This window comes from Leptonychotes weddellii, chromosome 9 (genome assembly GCF_054177405.1).
Source record: "Leptonychotes weddellii isolate Sample4059 chromosome 9, ASM5417740v2, whole genome shotgun sequence".
NCBI classification, from domain to species: Eukaryota; Metazoa; Chordata; class Mammalia; order Carnivora; family Phocidae; genus Leptonychotes; species Leptonychotes weddellii.
The window spans coordinates 86,607,612-86,630,230 of record NC_138377.1 but is presented as its reverse complement, the minus strand read 5'-3'; the positions used below and the strand labels follow the sequence as shown (position 1 = coordinate 86,630,230).

Here is a 22,619-nt window from a genome sequence, read left to right as displayed (position 1 = left end):
TGCATGTTGAGAAAGCTATGTCTTTATAACTTGCTGGGTAATTTAGGAGTCATTTTTACTTTTTCCAAATTTCTGTAGTCCGGTTTCCTACAACACTGAATGATCTATGTATTTTCTTATTAGAAATATCAGGACCATTTGGATCTTGATTTAAAATATTACTTCGTACATTATATACAGCTTGATGGCCATTCTAACCTCTTTAATTTTGCTCCTTCACAAATTAATGTTTCCTAGATACCCTAGATGTATTTGCATTGAATAGGAATTCCTTACAGTTGACATAAGTACAACTGTGATTTACGGTAATGTGTAAATTATTTAAATAAGAATCTTTAATGACATTAAATAAATCTCATGACCTTAAATTAGCAGTTTTTATTAAGAAAGGCAGAAAGCCAAGTAAGCTACCTTTGACATTTCTATTCATTTGTGATATACAATAGTATTCAGTGTTCATCTCAAAAAAACCTAAAACACTACTTTGGACAATAGGTTAAATAACCTGAACTAGTTTAATTAGTTAATAGTTAACCTAGGCCACAGGTTCAAATTAACTAAATATAAGTTAAAATACTTTGTTAAGAAAAATAAAAATTCTAATATACTTATATTAGTCTCCAATCTAAGTGCATGACACTCTTTTTTTTTTTGAGATTCTCATTTTTAATACAGAATCTAAACAAATACTTATGCACCTGAGAAAAGCATAAGCCAAGTACAAAGAATTACAGAATTATTCATTAAATACCATAGAACTTAACAGATGGTCCTATTTACAATATTAATAATTATCATTATTGAGCATGCTTCCTGCTAACTGCTTCATAGGAAATAAGAAATAAAAATTTTTAGAAGATCAGATGCCCCATTCCCTTCCTAAGACAGGATCTTAGTACCTTTATAATAGCTGACATTTTAGCCCTTCTAGCTTTCCCCAGCTGACCCCATACACTGAAGCATAGCTACAAATGCCCAAAGAAAGAAGACCCACTGGGGAAAATTGTACTCGGCTCAGCTTTGCATGCATCAGTGGGCTTCACAGTTGATAAATATACCCTACAGCCAGATTAACTGACACACTGAAGCAAAAAGGGAAATTTGAGATTTAGCCACTTCATCTTAAACCTCTTTTTAAGTAAGGGGTGGTTTGTTTTTACTTCAGCTTTCACATATACAAAAAAATCTGTCCCTAAGGACTCATCCACATTTCTAATGCTAATCATTTAAAAAATATTTCTAAAAAAATCTTAAATTTATAATGCACCAGTTATGATTTTAAAAGATCCATAATTACAGTCTTTGTTTTTCACAAATGACAGAATTTTTGACAACACAGAAGCATGTATGTTTTTATTTATTATTAGCTCTTTGCACCCATATTTTAAAGCAGGACTTTTTTAAAAGCTTAGGAAAATCTGACAAATTAGGTAGAAACTTTAAAAATGCAGGGGAAGTTATGAATTAGCCTACTGATATTTTTTCTCAACTCCATGTCTAAGAACCCTCCCCTTTTCTCTACCCAATTACCTCAAATGACTCCAAGCCAGAACTTCCACTAAGGAGTTGTTTGCCTAAAATACCTAACCCCAAGCACCACCAGAATAGCCTCACCTAGATTCTCAAACTCTTCTTGTGGAAGCAGCTTCCTGTGACTAGTGAAAATCTAAAAACTGCAAAAGAGTTTCCTAAGTAGGATTAGCATTTTAAGTGAGGGGAAGGAATTTTTCACATCTAATTGAGATTATAAATGGCAGTCAACCTGATCCTTAAACCTCATTTCTCACTCAAGTAAAAGTGAGGATAGGCACAGACAAAATTTGTTGTTGCATCTCTGGGGGAGAAAAGGTGACAATCATCAGCCCCAGGTGAAGTTTAACCACTAAACAATTAACTTTGGGACCTTCCAGTATTTTTCTCTGACATGCTTATTACTCTCTTTCTCTCACCCCAGGCACCAAGTGTTCACATGCTGCCCTCTTGCCAATATTTTTCAGTGTAAATACTCAATTCTGAAATGTAGATTACTTTGATTTTTAGATGCTTTCAAGTTGCTGATGTCCTCAAGAACATATATACAGCTTTTTGGCCTGTGATGTTCCCCACCCACTCTCTATTGCCCAAAGGTGCAACAGTGCTGTGCACACAAAGCAAAGGACAAATGTTGACAAAAAGACTCTTCTTCTCACCGTAAGAGACTATGGACTCTGAGAAACAAACTGAGGGTTCTAGAGGGGAGGAGGGTGGGGGGATGGGTTAGCCTGGTGGTGGGTATTAAAGAGGGCATGTTCTGCATGGAGCACTGGGTGTCATACGCAAACAATGAATCATGGAACACTACATCAAGAACTAAAAAAAAAAAAAAAAAAGATTCTTAGAGTGGTATGGTTTCCTAACACTAAAAGTTCAAGAGACATTCTTCCTTTAGAAATACATGGATTTTCAGTGTTTTAATAGGCTCCAAGGGTGACTATTTTGGTACAGATTTCCATTAGAAATGTTTCTAGAAAAATAATCTCTGCACACTCTGGCCCTTCTCTTCCTTCTGTCATCCCTAACCTACACACTTCTACATTTTTAAGATTTCCTTCAATTAATTTATTTATATATTCAGTGATCTATTTGTATATGTATTTTTAGTTAAACTTTTCTTTTGAGATGACTGTAGATTTATATGAATTATGAAATACTGGAGAGAGTCTGTGTACCCTTTATATATTTCCCCATCTTGCCATATCACAACTAGGATATCAACACTGACTCAATCCACTTATCTTATTCGGATTTCCCCAGGTTTTTTTGTTGTTGTTGTTGTGTGCATGCACATGTGTATGTTTAGTTGTATACAGTTTTATCACAGGTGTAGCTTTACATATTCACCATCACAAATCATGATACAGAACAGTTCCATCAGCATGTAAGGATCTCTCATGTTTATCTTTTATAACCACATCTACCTGTCTCCTTAACCCCTGGTAACCAACTATCTGTTCTTGAATCTTTAATTTTACCATTTTAAGAGCAGTATACAGATGGAATCATACAGTATGTAATCTTTTGAAAGTGGCTTTTTTTCACTTAGCCTAATTCACTCAAGATCCATTTAAATTTTTGCATTGTTTAATAATTTACTCCTTTTTATCACTGAATAATATTCCATGGTATGAGCATATCACAGTTTATTTAACCGTTCACCCAGTGAAGGACATTTGGATTCTTTCCAGTTTTTGGCTATTACCAAACAAGGTGCTATTAACATTCATGTAAATTTTTATTTCTCTGGGATAAATGTTCAAGAGTACAATTGCTGAGTTGTATGATAATTGCATATTTAATTTTATAACAAACTGACAAAATGTTTTCTATAACAGCTATACCATTTTACATTCCTAATTAAGTTTTCAGTTACTTCCTTAGATTAAATTCCTTACTGGTAAAGTAGAGAAACAATATTTTTTTTAATGGGTATATAAATTCACCTTCATAAATGTGTTGGGACACTGTTTTCCTTTCCAAGTGTATCATGGTAAACTGGAAAGGTAAGAGCACATTGTATAAAGAAAACAGTATGGAAGTTCAGATGAGCTGCAATGTCCTAAAACTGTTCAGTGTAGCAAGCTGACCAAAGGAATCAGGGACAGATTATAAGAAAGATATAAACAAATAAAGAGAGTACACACAACATAAAAATTATGAATGGATATCTATATATATATATCCCTTCTGTATCTCTGGGGAAAACGTACATTATGAGCAGACACCTGCTACTATGCTAGTACCTGAAGATGTTTTCTAGTATCTTGGTAACACACCTAAAAAGATAGGGGTGCCTGGCTGGCTCAGTCAGAAGAGCGTGAGACTCTTGATCTCAAGGTCCTGGGTTCAAGCTCCATGCTGGATTACAGAGATTGCTAATAAAAATAATAAAGTTTAAAAAATATTTTTAAGGGGCGCCTGGGTGGCTCAGTCGGTTGGGCATCTGCCTTCAGCTCAGGTCATGATCCCAGGGTCCTGGGATCGAGCCCCGCATCGGGCTCCCTTCTCAGCGGGGAGCCTGCTTCTCCCTCTCCCTCTGCCTACTTGTGCTCTCTCTCTGTGTCAAATAAATAAACAAAATCTTTAAAAAAATATTAAAAAAAAACCCAAACACAATACTTACATTTTTAAAAAGATACCTCATTGAAACCTTACTGTAAAATGAAATAAAACAAAAACCTATACTATGTTCCTATCTTGTCTAAACATACAGATGTGCATGTGTGCATGCACCTGCATACATATACCAAGAGTAAAAATGTTCTCTGCACTGAATGTTGTCACTAAGTGACTGCACAGTTTCCTGTGACCCTTAGCCTATATGTAAGGAAAATAAAAAAAGATGAGAATTCTTTGGTGGAAGCATATTTCATTGTATGTAAATGTGACCAAAAAATTACAAAAATCATCATATAGCAAATATAGGACTACATTTTCTCTTAAATCTTTCAGACAGAAGAGAGCCTGGAAACTGAAAATGAATAGCATATCCAATCAGAAAACTTCTCAAACACAAACCATTAGGCACTTTACATGAAAATTACATGAACTGTAACAAAAATCCATAATTTACATTTACCTTACAAAAACTCTTTTCTAGAGATTCCCAGGTTGAGAGTACAGACTCTCACTAAAGCCACAATGCACTTTTCTGATGATTATGCCATTATCACACTATCCTCTCATCACAGATTCTTTCTATAGACTCTTCTCCACAGCTATTCTCTGCAGATTTCTCTCTCTAAAGAGCTGCCCCACTGCCACATCTCCACTGGGTTACCTAAGTTTCATCTTTTCCTCTCCTAATGTGCTAGTTCAACTTACTACAGCTACAATTTTATATTGCTATTTTGAGGAGTTTTTAAAAAAATTCAGATTATACAAAACAAAGGGAACACCAAGATTTCAAATGAAGGAAATCTGACATTTGCCTAATAAGTCAATTATCAGTATCATTATCTGAAGAGACAAAAACAAGAGAAAAACAACTAATCTAGTGAGTAACTTAGCATTCTGTACAGAGGCAATAAAACCCTAGAAATTTTAGAAGTAATTCACCACTACCACAACCACCAATCACTTTGTCTGGATATTCAAAACACACACACACACACACACAACTCTGTTATGTTCCACAGAATTTCACACACACACACATATGTATCATTTGTTACCTCTTCAAAAACTGACAGTGTTGCTACTGTTTAAGTATTTTTGTTACATTATCTAGAACAAGATTAGCACACTACAGCCTGTAGAGCAAATCCAGGCCACCAACTGTTCTTTTTATAGCCCATGAGGGAAGAATAGTTTTTTACATTTTTAAATGGTTATGTAAGTACCTACATAATATCATTGATTTTGCCTCCTGGACTGCAAACCCTAAACTATTTACTATCTGGCTTTTTGCAAAAAGGTTTTGTTGACCCCTAATCTCAGGGATCAGTGTAGAAAAGTATGTAACAAATTAATATAATTTGACTATAAACTAATTAATTTAATTTGCAGTAAAGTGGCCTTGTGCTCTGCTCCCATTTAATTGTGACTCCCTAGAAATTTCGTACCATCTGAGGAGTCTGACAATCCTCCAGATATATTCTCAAAGTGAAAAACAAGTATGTAATATAAGGATGACTGTTACATATTTCACCATACCACGCATATGGCAATAGCCAAAAAAACATTTCTCAAGAAGAAAGAATTAAAATTCAGCCTGGTGTGTGTGTGTGTGTGTGTGGCACACACACACACACACACACACATATATATATATATATATATATATCAGAAAGCCTTAAAATATAGGTAGAATGGCAAGTTCTACGGTTCATAAAAACCTAAAGTCCCAAATAACAAAAACAAAACAAACACAACATGAATGCCACAGAAAACATGAGCTATAAAAAGCAAAGGCTGGGGGCACCTGGGTGGGTCAGTCGGTTAAGCATCTGCCTTCGGCTCAGGTCATGATCCCAGCGTCCTGGGATCTAGCCCCGCATCGGGCTCCCTGCTCAGCGGAGAGCCTGCTTCTCCCTCTACCTCCACCTGCCTGCCTGTCTGCCTATTTGTGATCTCTCTCTCTCTGTGTCAAATATATAAATAAAATCTTAAAAAGAAAAGCAAAGGCTGGGGGCGCCTGGGTGGCTCAGTTGGTTCGGTGTCGGACTCTTGATTTCGACTCAGGTCATGATCTCAAGGTTGTGAGATCGAGCTCCATGTGAGGGTCCCACGATGGTCCCGTGGCAAGTCTGCTTGTCCTTCTCCCCCTGCCTGCCCCTCTGTGCACTTGTGCTCTCTCTCAAATAAGTAAATAAATAAAATCTTTAAAATAAAAAGGCTGAATTTTGTAAGGAAAAAAAGAAACATGGGAAGAAGATTATAAAAATGGTAGACTGACAAGCAACAATCTTTTGAGGGGCTTCACAGAAAACCTAAGGCTTATTAAATAACAACAACTCAAGTACAAAACCTATATAACTGAAGGATCTGAATACCTTCAAACAATAATATTTCCACAATATAAACCAAAGCAATTAAGGATATGCTTTCAAATTTTAAAAAAATTCACTTTCATTCAGTGGCTAATTAAAACTTGCATAACCATTGTGACACTAACCAAGCTAGTACTAACTTTTCATTTTGAAAGGGTAGGTGGAGTACCAGTTGCACCTCCTCCTACTTCTAGCCTTTATGATAACCATATATTTCTCAACACACACTATCGAGAACCACCTCTAAGATCCATTCCAGTTCAACCATTCTGTGAGAATTTTAGTATTTAAGCTTTTAACAAAATACTCAAAAAACCGATAGTAAATGATAAAGGCATCATTATAATACCACATAGAAGGTAAGATCTGATAATGCTGCTGTAGGACTTTCCCTAATTGAAAGAGTGCCCCAATGGGCGCCTGGGTGGCTCAGTCGTTAAGCGTCTGCCTTTGGCTCGGGTCATGATCTCAGGGTCCTGGGATCGAGCTCCACGTTGGGCTCTCTGCTCAGTGCGGAGCCTACTTCTCCCTCTGCCATTCTGCCTACTTGTGTTCTCTCTCTCTCTGTCAAATAAATAAATAAAATCTTTAAAAAAAAAAAAAGATTTGAAAGAGTGCCCCAAATTCTTAACTATGTGCCATAGTGTGGTTCTCACATTATACAAATCTAGGAAAACTGTAAAGTTTACAAAAGTTCCTCTTAAAAAATCATTCTTTTGTTCTCTAGTAACCAAGTTAGCCGCATCCCACTACGGGCATAGTTCACGTTCACTTGGCTAGAATTAGACACAAACAATGGGAAGATTCAAGGAAGAACCATTTATCAGATCTATGCCACTTACCTATGATAAAACTGTGCAGAGCAGAAAGGATTACCTTTGATCACAGAACATACACACATAAGTGATGATGAGCAAATGGACTGGGTTAAACAAATAAAAATAAAGGTCCTCTTTATAAGGGTCCCTAGAGTTACCAGTATGCAATGCTGCAACCTCATGAAAATATTCACTAATAACCAGAAAACTTAAAAAAAATAATCCCAGTGAAATAGCCCTCAAAGACAGTGTGGTTATCTCAGGCCAGAGTCAGTGATGTTGTTGGTCAGTCTTTTGTTAAATATGCCATTATACAAAGCAAATACAAAAGAAACCATCAAAAGTTGAGTATCATGCAAGAGACACAAAATTGCATGAAGTCCTTAAAAATGATGTGAAAGAACCATTTAATTAAACACAAAAGCCACTGACAGATTGGAACCTAAACTGAGTTAGAGTCAGTTGATAACTAAAGAGAAAATCAAGAAGGTTCAAATGTAAGGTAAAAGACATTTCTATATTACCAAACAATTTTCTGCAGAAAAAAAATTCACCAAAAAACTCAGTAATTAATTCACTCTTTGTTCACTTAAGACCTTAAAGGGGATTATATAAATTACTGTTTGTTTTCTTAATATTAGTTTTAATTTTCAAAATAAAGCCCCAAATATTTTCCTCTATCTTCTGAAATCTTGGCATCTCTTTTAAGTAATTCTAAGTAATTCTTCTAAGTAATTCATTCCAGGATTAATTATGCTTAGATAAAAGGGACCTGAATCTATACAGGAGTACCCTTGAAACGCTGGAACCCCTTTCAAAGTGAGGCATTAGTACTAGCTTGGTCTTTCCCAGACTGGGTAGGAAAAAATAAAACACAACAAAACACATTAGCTAATCTCTGTCTCATAGGAATGGTTTCAGAAAGAATGGCAATCAGGTCATTTTAACTGTGGAAAAGAAGATGCTTTTCAGGTTGTGAAGGCAAAGTAGGGACAGGGAAAGAAATAATGTTGCCAGGTACAGAGTATTATTAAAAAAATACATAATTTCACTGAAAGAAAACATTCCAAACCACTAAGGAATAAGGTATTCTGTAATATGGTAGCCAGAAGGGACAATTTACAATTTGGGAAGATTGGACTATGGGAAGGAAGTAGAGAGGAAGAGACAGTAGTAAACTCTGCACCTCCCCCTCCTTTCCCACTTCTCAAATTTCCTCTTGGCCCAATTTGCCTCTCCAGTTACCTTATTCTCTCAACAAATACTTTTACGGGGAAAGAAGGAGACCTGATGACACTGTTTGAACCCCTCGGATCTGCCATGCCTAAAATCAATCTACTTCTAGCTATCTGCAATATGTGACTCAATACCACTTTTTATCAAACACAGTTTAAGTTCATTTCTGTCATTTGTAAGAGAAAGAGTCCTAACTAATAGACTGGATTATGCTACTCCACAATAAAACTTTTCCTGATCACTTCTAGTTGTATCTTATTTTAATCTCTTCTGAATTCCTGTAAGAACTTCTTTGTATCACTCACATTCTACCATGTGTAATAATTATTGAAATTACTTCTCCTACCACACTAAAACAGTAAAGTCTGTAAAGACACACTGAATCTTAAGTTTATATTCTGCCATATGGTATTTTCACACATTAAAGGGCAGAAAAAAGGCATGAATGGGTACATGAAGGAGAAGGAAGAAAGTTTTCAACAATTCAGAATGGTTAACGAGGGTCTAAGCAGTAGCACGAGAAAGAAAAAGATACAAGAGCTATAACGTGGAAAAAGGAGCAAATGGACAAATGGTTGCACATGAGAGGTAAAAAAGGAAAAGATGCAGTGCAGTTTCTTAGAAAGGAGCTAGGGCTAAATTAGAATCAGGAAGGTTGGGTCCATGTTTCCTAATTAACTACTGATTTCATTTTTTTTGGCTCTGGTTTCTTTAATGGTAACTAGGTCTCTTTCACTCAAGTTCCTCTCAGTGCCAACATTCTGTGTTTGTAAGCAGCCAAAGATCAGAGAATGAAGATCAATGAATTTATAACCCATATCCTTTCTTGAAATGGGAGGCTAATAAAACACTGGAGAAAAAAAAATAAAACACTGGAGAAAGTATGAAGGCCTCATCTTATGAAATACTGTCAAACCAGATACTAAGCTACACTGTTTCCCCTAAGCACAATTATACTCATTTTCATTATCTCATCTAGTGAAGGAATTTCACGTACATCAAAGTTAGAAATCTTTTGAGGGCTGGTGTGCCGCTCTCCCAGCCTGTCCACTTCCAGAGCTGTCCCCGGGCCCGGTTCTGGGGCAAAAATGCCGGCCCTTCACATCGAAGACTTGCCAGAAAAGAAAAAGCTGAAGATGGAAGTTGAGCAACTTCGCAAAGAAGTGAAGATGCAGACGCAACAGGTGTCTAAATGTTCTGAAGAAATAAAGAACTACACTGAAGAACGTTCTGGAAAGGATCCTCTGGTGAGAGGAATTCCAGAAGACAAGAATCCTTTTAAAGAGAAAGGCAGCTGTATTATTTCATAAAATAACTCTGGAGAGAAATTTGATCCTCAGTAGAAGAACTAGTTCGTTTTGGTTTTCTGAAATAAAACCGAAATTCCTTTCAAAGAAGGAAAACAAAATTTAAGGACTTTCTTAAACACTTATATTGATATGGTTATGTATAAAAGCTGTGTGCTTCTCATCTTCGCTCACTACACTCCCTTGTTAAGAGGGCAGAGAGTATCAAATGTACAGTTATGGAAATAAGGACATTACTTGTGCATGACTCACTTCTTTCAGTATATTGCTTGATGCCTTAAATAAAGTTTTATCTCTGGAAAAAAAATCTTTTGAGGGCAGAGTTCTATTGTGCTTTGATACTCTGAAAATGGTGATTCTACATTTTTTGTGACTCTAGGAGAATTCTGGATTAATCAGAAATTATACTGCAGGCAGGATGAAGTATACAAAACAGTTTTCTTTGAAACTGGTTGTTTGACAGAGCAAATTATTTATAGGAAAAAAGTGTACTTGGGTTTAAATTCCCAGACAAGCCCACAAAAACCTATTTAATCTATAATGAAATGAAAATAAAGCATAGTAACTGCTATTGGAGGGGGCCCCTTAAACTCTGAGGTAAAGGGCAGGGCTGAGCAAACAGACATCAAAGGAAGGACGGTTTGTTTATAACACTTTTTTAAAAAGATTTTATTTATTTATTTGACAGAGAGAGACAGAGCAAGAGAGGGAACACAAGCGGGGGGGTGGGAGAGGGAGAAGCAGACTTCCCACTGAGCAGGGAGCCCGATGTGGGGCTTGATCCCAGGACCCTGGGATCATGACCTGAGCCAAAGGCAGACACTTAATGACTGAGCCACCCAGGCGCCTCTATAGTTTAAATATTTTTACAAGATTTAATAATGTACTCGAACTGAACCCAAGCTGCAGTAACAGCTAAGATGTCTAAAATAAGTTACAAAAATATATACAGCAATATCATTAACATTGTTGCTATTTTATATTTCAGAGAACTTTCATGTATTATCTTTTATTTTTCCCTTAAAAACAACCAAAAGCATTTCCTAGTGTGTGCTTCATGGAAAAGTAGTTCCTCAAAGGCTAATGATTCTTTTTACAAAAAGGCTTCTGTGTGTCATACGAATCTGGGATGTGATGAGCTGAAGAAAGTTAAATAAGCTTTTCCTCCCCTTTTTTCCAAAGCCTTTAATATCCCAAAGTACAATCTGAATATCTACGAAGGGGCACATGATATACAATGTGTCCCAAAGTTATGTCACTATGGAACCATTTTTGCATTGTCCTTTCTCAAGACCAGGATCTCCATCATTAGAGTTAAAGAAAATGATGAGCTAGTAAAAACCTGGGAGCATTACAGAGGAAGAACAAATACTTTATATGCCTAATGGAAAGACTATTTGGGAGTCAGGAAACATGGATTCTATATTCAATTTTGCCATTTATTGGCTCTGTGCCCTCAGGAAAAAACCACTTAATTTTCCTGTGCCTTAGTTTTATCATTTGCAAACTAGCATTTATAATTCTAGTTGCAGTCTTTTTCAGGATTGGATAAAAGATATTAGATACATGAGATTACAGAATTATAAAATTCTAGACCTGCAGAAGACCCAGCAGTACCCTATCAAAAAGGTAATTTTAAGGATCTAGAATAAAGCCCACATCTCTTAACTCTTAGCCCTGCATTTTTTCCTATACCATCACATGTTGCTCTATTCTTTAAAGGATAAAACATCTCCAGAGGCAGAATAAGTTTCAGAAAAGAACACAAGGTATATTTCATCTTAAAATTCCCATTGACTATATATATATACATTTAGCCTAAAATAAGTAAAGCTTTGATAAACATGGAGAGGTAGAAAGATAAAAGGAGTTCATTCCACATTCACTTGGGAATTGAAGGTAGGCAATTCTATGAAATAATTCATTTCTATATCTAATTAATAAATTGGCCCTGGGGCGCCTGGGTGGCTCAGTTGGTTAAGTGACTGCCTTCGGCTCAGGTCATGATCCTGGAGTCCCAGGATCGAGTCCCGCATCGGGCTCCCTGCTCGGCAGGGAGTCTGTTTCTCTCTCTGACCCTCCTCCCTCTCATGCTCTCTGTCTCTCATTCTCTCTCTCTCAAATAAATAAATAAATAAATCTTAAAAAAAATAATAAAATAAAATAAATTGGCCCTACCTTCAACAAAAACGTATCTAATCAACAGGTAAAGGAAAGCAAATCTTACTGAAATTAATGAGAGAACCAAGGGTAGAGAAATGGACTAAAGCTGGAAGAGACTAGAAATAGGTAAGACTATTTGGTGATACTACTGCAATTCATTGCTATTGTCAAAGCTTTGCAGCTTTCCTATAATATAGAACTGTTTGATGCTAATTACTTAGTGATGTGCCAAAAGGATGTATTTATTTCACTTGAAACATAAGAAAAGACCTTTTTTCCATACTGACAAATCAATGGGATAATTCTGGAATTCATTAAAAAGAAACACTAAGTGATCCAACAATAACAGCTTAACTTCCTGTGTAAAACACTTCAAAATATCTAAATGAATATAGAAATGCACGTTTCTGTGGCAAATTGTTCATTATTGCATCATTATCAACCCTTGTTAGACAAAATTTCTCATTTTTGCAATGTGCAAAATCATTAAAGTGTTTGAGAGCTCCATCATGAAAGACAGAGCACTTTATAATCCACTATTTCTTCAGGCAAATGTGCTTATGGTTGAACGTAATATGAAAAATAACAACATCCCCTAGCATATGATTTTACCCCCCGCAATGGTATTTTTATATGTTGACAGCAATGATGAAATATGTTACTGCTTTCTTACTAGCTTTAACTGTTTCTGAGCATTCATCATTCATGGCATCACTCTGAAGTGTTACCTGTTCGGATGATTAGGTATGTACACAGTTCCAAATGCTTCTAATACTGCTATGTACATCTCAGTCATGCTTTAACAACATAGGTTTTTAGCCTGAAATTTGCTTAAATAATCAAATGGCTAGAAAAGTAATCTATCCACTGTAACTCTACCAAGTGCTATAAACCCACATATTTGGATATCTAACAGTTCATTTCCTTCAGCTCACATCAAGTGGGATTGCCTGTTACTGTACGGAACTACTCTACAATTTAGGAGATATTCATTTCCAAAAGCAAGCTATTGTCATGTAGATTGCTTACATGAAACCATTAGGTACCTCATTTGATCATTTTTATTGAAAATAAAGGAAAAAATATAGTAAATTAGGTATTGCCAATGACCAGTGAAATCCTTTTGAACATATCTGCCTAATCTTTTCAGGTTTCTTTTCCCCTTCCTTATAAAAAAATTTAACATTTTTAAGATTTGATAGTTAAGACTTACAATGAAAATGTATAGTTGCACCTGATTAACTGTACAGTGTAGTTCAGATGAATACAGAATTTTTTTCACTTATATTGTGAAGAGATCTATTTATAAATTTGAGTTTTTATAATATTTCAAGACTTATTTTAGATGCTGATTTAATAAACAGGGTTATGTATGACTATTAAAAGTATTCTAATAATTATCTGTAAACTGAAGAAACCAACAAGCACATGCTCATAATTGCTCCAACTAAGAAAATGTTACCTCAAACTGAATAACAGAAATATTTTTAGTCAACAGATGCTCAGCGCAAGTGACTGACATGCATACTTCTTAGAATTCATTTAAAGATTTTTTATTTATTATTTATTTATTTGACAGAGAGACAGCAAGAGAGGGAACGCAAGCAGGGAGAGTGGGAGAGAGAGAAGCAGGCTTCCTGCCAAGCAGGGAGCCCAATGCGGGGCTCGATCCCAGGACCCTGGGGATCAAGACCTGAGCCAAAGGCAGACACTTAACGACTGAGCCACCCAGGCACCCTCTTAGAATTCATTTAATTCCCACACTTATCCCCACAATTTTAACAGTCACCTTGGCTCAAAGCTATGCTAATGATGCAATTCTACTGGGCTTAAGAATCGTTATCTGTGAGCTAACAATAAATGTAAACACATAAATATAAAAAAAGGGCAATTTCTGATTTTTGCATCTAAGAAGTATAGCCTCAATTAAGAAAGCTTAGTTCAATCTGAAATTACAAAAACACTGACTAGAGCTTCCTCTACCCTATTTACAATAAATTAAATGCTACTTGGGGAAAAGATATACTATAGAAAGAAATGTGGAGTGTCACATCTATTTTACTTTGATAGTAAGTTCAACAGAAAATTAAAAAGATAAATTAGAAAGTTTTCCCTGCCTAAGTGCAAGGATAATTATTTTGTTCTCAATTTAATTCTGATTTTTACCTGGAATGATATGATTTTCATTTGCATTTATGTTAAAACAAATTGTCATTTTAAACACAAGTTTTATTGCTCATTAGATTTTTTACTCTTATGTCATACTCAATGATTCTGGCTTTAAAGTGGTAACTGCTTTAGGCAAAATCCACACTAGAATATCAGACAGTCTCCTCAACACTTTACAGAGGATAAGGGAATTAAACAAAGACTGTGCAAAGCAAAACCATTTATAAAGAAATTGCAGACCACCAGGATTTTGGATTTGGGTAATCCACTTAGATTAGCATGGCTGTGTCTTAAAAGGACAATTCCAAGATCACAATATAGGTCACGTCCTTAAGAAACAGAGTAAGTAATGAAATCAATGTCAATTACACAAACTTCCATATTTACATGACGCCACTGACAACAAGTAAAACAGATTAAACAAAGCTTTCTAATGTGCTCAGGCCCAGCACAAGCAAGAAGGAAAAATAATGTTATAAAACATAGGTTCTTTTTAATCAGGTGCTGCAAAAAGGTAAAATTACTGATTAAAAAAAAAAAAGAATAGCATCCAAACTAGGGGGAAAAAAAGCTTGGGTTTATCACTTCAGATTGAACAGCTATAAACTTTCACATGAGAAAGAAAGAGGGGAGGAATGGTAAGTGTTTTGCAGGGAGAAGGGGGAAATAAAAAGAAAAGCTAACCTAAAGGTTTTGCCAAAATACAATAATCAGATTTAGGTGGTAGGTAATATCCTTCAAAGTACAACTTTATTAATGCAGAACACAACTTCAAAATCCCCAATAGGAACCCAAGTGCTTAAAACAAACGCTGCCAACATCTAAATGTACTATTACGTTTTAATCAAATAGTGCCAAAAGAAATATTGTCCAATGTAAGTAAAAATCTGCTTAATATCACTGCTTTGTCATATTTTTAATTGCCGCATATATATTCGATTAAAAATAGTAAATTACAAATGTCTCAAAATGTTTCTTTGCCCAGAAAGCAGAAAACATAAAATGCCTGATGTCACAAAGACACTGCCAAATTTAAAAACATTGCTGCTTCCTTTTTTTGATACCAGTGATATTTCTGAATGCTTGCTCCTCAAACTGAGCTGAACAAGGAAAGCCTGGATGCCCCTAGAAACACAGGAACTTTCTTCTAGATATTAAGTGTATTTCTTGGACAAAGGGCTAAAAAATGTCTCTGACCAAAGAGGCTTTGTAAAGACTACTTGCAGAGAATTACCAACTTACCCATCAGATTTGAGTTCATGAAAGGTGTTGGGGACAAGCCTTCGTGGGCCCCTAATCGACTGTCATTCAAGTGATCACTGTAATGAGGGCTGTCTGTAAAACCCTAGAGGGAAGAAAAAAAAAAAAAGACCAGAGTATTAAAGAGATTATTTGGCAGTCCTGCTAATTGAGCATAATGACACTCATCTAATTAATATACAGACTTACAAATGGTCATTCCTAACCAAGTTCCTTGTTCATTACTTGAAAAACTAAAAAGAGCTCCTTTTATTCCTTTTAAGGTTTTAAAGTAGTTTCTTAATGATCTTAAAGAAAATTAGCCCTATGAACTTGTTACACCCCAAAACAAAGTTTTACAGATTATTTTAAAAAGGATAAACTAAGAAAATATACTTTTAAGTTGTAATAAATAAGGAAAATGTTTATCTCTACCCTCCTTCCTCTGTCTCCAAGCCCTACTCATTAAGAGTTAGGTAATTACAATTTAAAATACTAAAAATAATCCACAATCAATATACTAGAAACGAATCTTTTCCTAAATGGCAAACATATATTTAACAAAAAAGATCTGTTTATACTCTCTTTAATACTAGTATAACAAGACAGACTCCTAGAGAAACTGAACCATGTAAAAAGGAAAACATTTATTAAAAATCCCTGATTTAAATTCTTGAGTCTTAAAATGAAATTGCACACACCAAGAACACAATAAAGCTAATGTTATTATTTCACAATAGTTGCTATTAAATTTCTCTTTACAACTTAAAACATATATTTTTTTTAAAACAAAGGAGAAAAAAGATACTAAAGTTTACAAATAAATGTTACAAAAAGCTCTGTGGATTAAAAACTATTATAGTTCTCAGACTCTTAACACATACTTAGTCCAGAATCATATTGTTTTTAAACAAGGCTTTGAATCCTGGTTAATTAAACCTCAGGTGATACCTACACTTCTGCTAACTTAAAATGATTTTAGTAAAGATGAAAAAAACTTCCTAGAGGCCCAAACAGGGAAGCAAATTGCCCTGGCTCACAGAAACCAGAAATCACCTAGAATCCCCTGGGACTATAAAATCATCAATCACTGAAGATTTATTATTACCCAGACCGCAGGCTAACATTCAAGAAGACGTTAATGGGGCTGAAACAGGCCTCACTATCTTTGCAGGCATGCTGTCAGTTCAACCACAGGGCTAGGAACTGCGGGGCTAAATAACTGTCAAATCATTACAATTGCTTATGGATGCATGTCACAACTCCTTCTGCTGTTCTGTTTTAAAACTAATCTTCTGGGAGTGCTAACTCCCAAATGAATCTTTGTTTCATTTTTATCTACTTTAGAATTACTGATACACATGTGATAGGCATTCAAGAAGAATCTTGGTGACATTTACAACTTGGTTATGACCACAAGGGTGTCCTCTGGTAACCACAACCAAAGTCTCGTTGGTCACAGCCACATGTAGCAGAAGCTGTGTACAAAACAGAATTGCTCCTAGCCAAGGTCACTTCTTGGAGTTTACTTTTGTTATTTAAAACTTAACACTCTTGAGGTGCTAAGTGACATATCACTATCTCACAGACATCTGGGTATTTTTCTGCCACTTCTTCCCACTGCCACTTTTAGGTATATAAGTCCAAACAAGGCATTGAAACCTACAAAACACTCACTGAAATACTGTTTAACATCATTACACGATGATATTACTCCAGAAAAACGCCAACAGAAATGTGTTTGTAGGTGAGCCACATTGTTCACACTTCATTTAAATGCAAAAGAATAATAAAAGAACTCTTCATTCTTGAAGTACCAAAAAAGAATTTTTTCTTTCCTGATCATAAAAATAAAAACATTCAAGTTTTTTAAAACTATCTCCTAAAGCAGAAGTATACAAATAGATCTAAATTTTAGGGTATCACCAAATGATTATATACACACAGTATATGAACTTCATAGATTACATGTAATACAGCTTAACACAGAGCATATTCATCTCTAAGCCCCCATTAATATGCGCTCAGAGAACACAGAAATTATTTTACTATCAACCATACAAAAATAATAAGTACTGTCCCTTATCTACGCACATCCACATACTGCAGGACATAGTACAGAATTTACTGTAAGATTATTTCCCAGTCTACTCAGAAAGTCTGGGATTGTCATACTGCACTACAGAGTAGTCTATAAACTTTTTTCATCACGTACAAGGAAGATTTGAATGTGGGCCATTAATATCTATCTATTTAGTCATAAATTGTTTATGTATGTATATATATACACACAATTAACCAACATATAAAATTTCAGTAAGGCTTAATTTTTGCTCATGTAAGACTAAAAATTTAATAGAAATTTGATTTTTCCCTACACCTCAAAGGATCATTTTTTTTAAAAAGATTTTATTTATTTATTTGAGAGAGAGAGAGAATGAATCGGGGAAGGGGCAGAGGGAGAAGCAGACTCCCTGCTGAGCAGGGAGCAAGACTTGGGGCTCAATCCCAGGACCCTGGGATTATGACCTGAGCTGAAGGCAGATGCTTAACTGATTGAGCCACCCAAGTGCCCCTCAAAGTTCATCTTAATGCATACAATTTTCTTGAAGAGTCACAGCCCAAGAGGCAAAAAAGAGACAGTTCTTCATCCACAGATGCAAACTGATGCTAGAGGACAGAACAAAGAAAATGGGCTTATAAATGACTATCATAGTTTTGGATCTAAAATACACCAAAAACTTGGGCGCCTGGGTGGCTCAGTTGGTTAAGCGACTGCCTTCGGCTCAGGTCATGATCCTGGAGTCCCGGGATCGAGTCCTGCATCGGGCTCCCTGCTCGGCAGGGAGTCTGCTTTGCCCTCTGACCCTACCCCCTCTCATGTGTTCTCTCTCATTCTCTCTCTCTCAAATAAATAAATAAAATAAAATAAAAATCTTTAAAATACACCAAAAACTCACTTGAAAGATGAACTGGCTACTGTTTCGAGATTATTCTTGTCATTGCTTCTGCATGGTAGTAGTGATATTCATCAGAATAGAACTTTTTGTGAACCATGATGAAAAGTTACAAACTAATTTATAAATATTTAAATAAGATCACTATAGGTCACATGTTTAAGATCAGTTTTAGAAAAGTACACAGTTCTCTGTCAGCATGGTAATGTTCTAGGTATCACCCAACTAGCTTGGTGGTACCTAGAACAGTGCTTTGCAAACTTCAATATTCATATCAACTGACTAGAGATCATGTTACAATACAGATTAAGAAGCATACGGTCTAGAGTGGGGCCTGAGATTCTGCATTTCTAACACAAAGGTGATGTGATGCTACTGGTCCACAGACCACACTTCCAGTAGCAAAAACCAAGACAATCTGGAAATAAAGATCTCTTTCACATATAGAGAGGAAAAATTCAAGGCTAGGAAGGTGACAGCCAGGTACCATCACTCCCTCAAATCAGAACCACATTAAAACACCAGAAGTTTCCAGGTAAGAATAATTAGGGAGAAATCCCACAGTTAACCAAAAAATCTGAAGCAATTAGAATAACAAAGTATTTTTATGTATGTAGGTGTATATTCCTCCATACAGTTTTAAGTAGACAAGAGATGTCAAACAGAGCTTTAATGAAAGAAGTTAGTTGACCTGGCGTTTAAAGAGAAGACTCCCTGAGTACCACATAGAGTTAGGCAAGGAGGATGGATGCTCGTAAGTAGAAATGGCAAAAGAGAAGAATGCCATAACATAATACAGTACAATATGGAAGTAGGGAAGATACAGAACAGCAGGGAAGATAGTGGAATCATACAGGGGCCAGTGAGAATATTAAAGAGTGGAGAAAATAAGGGGAAGGTGACTGGCCTGAGGGAGAAGTTAGAGTAAAAAGAAAGGAACAAAAACAAAGCAAGCAATTGTTAAGATGGAGCCCAAGGAGATCAGTCAATGGTATTGATAAATGAATGCTATATTCAATTTTGGAATGAAAAGAATAAACCAGTAAGATCATTAAATGCAGAACGATCATGGTACATATTTTAAACTGATTGAGCATTACTATGGTAAACCTGATCCCCTGCAGCTCCTAATTTGGATCTTGAATTCTGTAAAATGGATTTACTATGAAAATAACCATTAATAAAACTGAGACTTTTGTACATGAGAGATGATAAACACTACATTATGAAGGATATGCAATATTACCAGAATCATCTATCATTATAGCTTTTTAGTCATGATATTTTTAGTCAAAAATATTTCCAAATGTACCCTAAAAAATTACTGTCCCTGTTTTATGATAAAAATGGATAGGGCACCTAGCTGGCTCAGTTGGTTAAGCGTCCGACTCTTGATTTCAGCTCAGGTCATGATCTCATGGTCATGGGACTGAGCCCTGCCTTGGGCTCCATGCTCAGTGGGGAGTCTGCTTGAGATTCTCCCTCTCCTCTCCCTCTGTCCCCCCACCCTGTGCTCACTCTCTCTCTCAAAAATGATAAATCTTTAAAAAATTGAAAGCACTCAAAACATCAATAACTGACAAAATCAGTTGATATACAGATTACAAAAACTGTTCAACTTCATACTTAAAAATCTGTTTAAATTACAATTTAATTTGCAAATCCTAAACAGCCTCATCTGAATGCATAACACTTTGCAAAATCTTTATATTGTGAAACATGTTCCATAAAAATGCATTTAGTACTTTTTTCTATGCTCATTTCATGGTAAAGAATTCAGAAATGTTAATCCCTGCTCTAATATGACAATAGACCTGAAGTAATCAATCAATCTACTACCATTTTTAAACTAATTTAAACTGCATGTAAGTCAAATATTTTCTACTACAAACAACAAAACAAAAGCACCTAGTATTATTTATTTACATAATAATACTCTATTCTGGTTTGTCTCCTCAAAAATATAAGAACTTTTACCATTGCTTAATTTTTTAAATAGCTCATTTAAAAAATTTATTTCATACAACCAATAAATAAAGTGTAATCACCAGAGTACCTCCCCAGGTCGAGAACAGATTCCTGGTTTTTCTAACCTATTTTGTTATTTCTTTGTATGAAAACCAGTGTCTAATCCTATTTTAAAATATTCTTTCCAATTCTTTTCAATAGTTAAAAATGGTGGGGTGGGAAAAGTCTATTTCAATAAAGATTTAGTTTCTCAGAAAAGCTTCCCCTCTTTCCCAGACCCTAATAAGACCAAATTGGGTGAATTCATTCTAGGCGCCCCACAACAGCAAGAATTTCCATTATATCACTGCTCACACTTATTGAAATTACCTATTTAATTATCCATTTAAATTATACCATAATTATCTGTTATAATTGCACAGTACCGTGTAGTGGATAAATGTGGAATTTTTGGAGCCAGACTGGCAGATGTGAATTCCATCTTTCCATCCACACATACTGGCTGTGTGACTTGGGGCAAAGTAATCTTTCTTGCCTCAGTTTCATTATCTATAAAATTGGAATAATAATAAATACTACCTTCATTTCACAGGTTGTTGTAAGGAGTAAATGAGTTAATATATTGTAGCAAATGGAGAAGCGCTTAGCACATAGTAAGCACATGATAAAAGCTGGTCATTATTTTTATCATCTCACTTAGAAGTCATTATGTCGAACAAATTTTGAGAAGGCAGGGATTGTTTTTTTCACAATTACAGCCTCAGAACAATGGCTGGCACATGCATAGCAGTTGCTCAATAAATGATGGATGCGAGATTTCAGCTGCTAAATCTTTATAATGCTGCAAGGGTTTAGATATTATAAAGGTTAAATCAGCTTTTCTATAGAACACCCAATAAGTAGCAGAAAGAAGGCTGATAAAGTATCAGCTTATTTAACTGGATTGAACAAGAAACTACAGACTTTTGGTATTCAAAGAGCCACAAGATTTCACACCAGCTATTGAAATCCTCTAGCTTCTGCATGGTCACAGCCAGCAGAATCAGCCAAAAGCCATTATCGGCTCAGGTCATGATATCAGGGTCCTGGGACTGAGCCCCATGTTGGGCTCCAAGCTCAGCGTGGAGCCTGCTTAAGAATCTCTCTTTCCCCTTTTCTCTGCCCCTCCCCACCCACTCGCATTCCCTCTAGGGGGGGAAAAAAAAGCAAGTAAGAAAAAAGATTAGAAAATTAAATCAAAATAGATTAAAGAACCTAAGACCTAAAACTACCAAACTCTTAGGAGAAAACATAAACAGGTAACCTTCTTGACATCATTCTTGGTGATGATTTTTTGGGGTTTAACACCAAAAGCAAAGGCAAGAGAAAGCAAAAGTAAGCTACAACAAACTAAAAAGCTTTTGCACAGCAATAGAAACCATCTACAAAATGAAAAAGCAACATATGGGATATAAGAAAATACCTGCAAATCATGTATCTGATGGGGTTAATACCCAAAATATATAAAGAACTCATATAACTGCTCTATTGTGACAGATGGGAGGTACCCTTGTGAGCACAGCATAACATATAAAATTGTCAAATCACTATGTTGCATACCTGAATGAAACTAATGTAACATTGTATGTCAACTATTTTCAATAAAAAACGAGAAAAGGGGCACCTGGGAGGCTCAGTCGGTTAAGCGTCTGCCTTTGGCTCAGGTCATGATCCTGGGAGTCCTGGGATCGAGCCCCATCGGGCTCCCTGCTCAGCAGGAAGTCTGCTTCTCACTCTCCCTCTGCCCCTCCTCCTGCCTGTGCTCTTTCTCTCACTCACTCCCTCTCTCTCTCAAATAAATAAATAAAATTAAAAAAAACATGAAAACAAAAGCTCATACCAATCAATAGCAAAAAATCCCCATTAAGTCTGATTAAAAGATGGGCAAAGGATCTGAATACGCATTTTTCCAAAGCAGACATACAAATGGCCAGTAGCTACATGAAACGGTGTTCAAAAACACCAAACAGGGAAATGCAAATCAAAACTGTAATAGGGTATCATCTCATACCTTCAAAATGGCTATGATCAGAAAGACCAGAAATAACAAGTGCAAGATGTCAATGCTACCTAGAGCAATCTACACATTCAATGCAATCCCCATCAAAATACCATCCACTTTTTTCAAAGAAATGGAACAAATAATCCTAAAATTTGTATGGAACCAGAAAAGACCCCGAACAGCCAGAGGAATGT

At 35.8% G+C, this 22,619-nt stretch overlaps 1 protein-coding gene and 1 pseudogene across 6 annotated transcripts in view; one reads left to right on the top strand and one right to left on the bottom strand.

Annotated features, from left to right (window-relative positions):
- Positions 1-22,619, bottom strand: part of TCF12 (transcription factor 12) — a 352,686-nt gene that overhangs the window by 159,274 nt on the left and 170,793 nt on the right. For all 6 annotated transcript variants that reach the window (XM_081831136.1, XM_081831138.1, XM_081831134.1 and 3 more), the window contains exon 5: positions 15,463-15,565. In XM_081831136.1, the coding sequence (XP_081687262.1) occupies positions 15,463-15,565 (103 nt within the window). The remainder of the gene's footprint in view (positions 1-15,462; positions 15,566-22,619) is intronic.
- Positions 9,618-10,195, top strand: LOC102732564 (guanine nucleotide-binding protein G(I)/G(S)/G(O) subunit gamma-11 pseudogene; annotated as a pseudogene).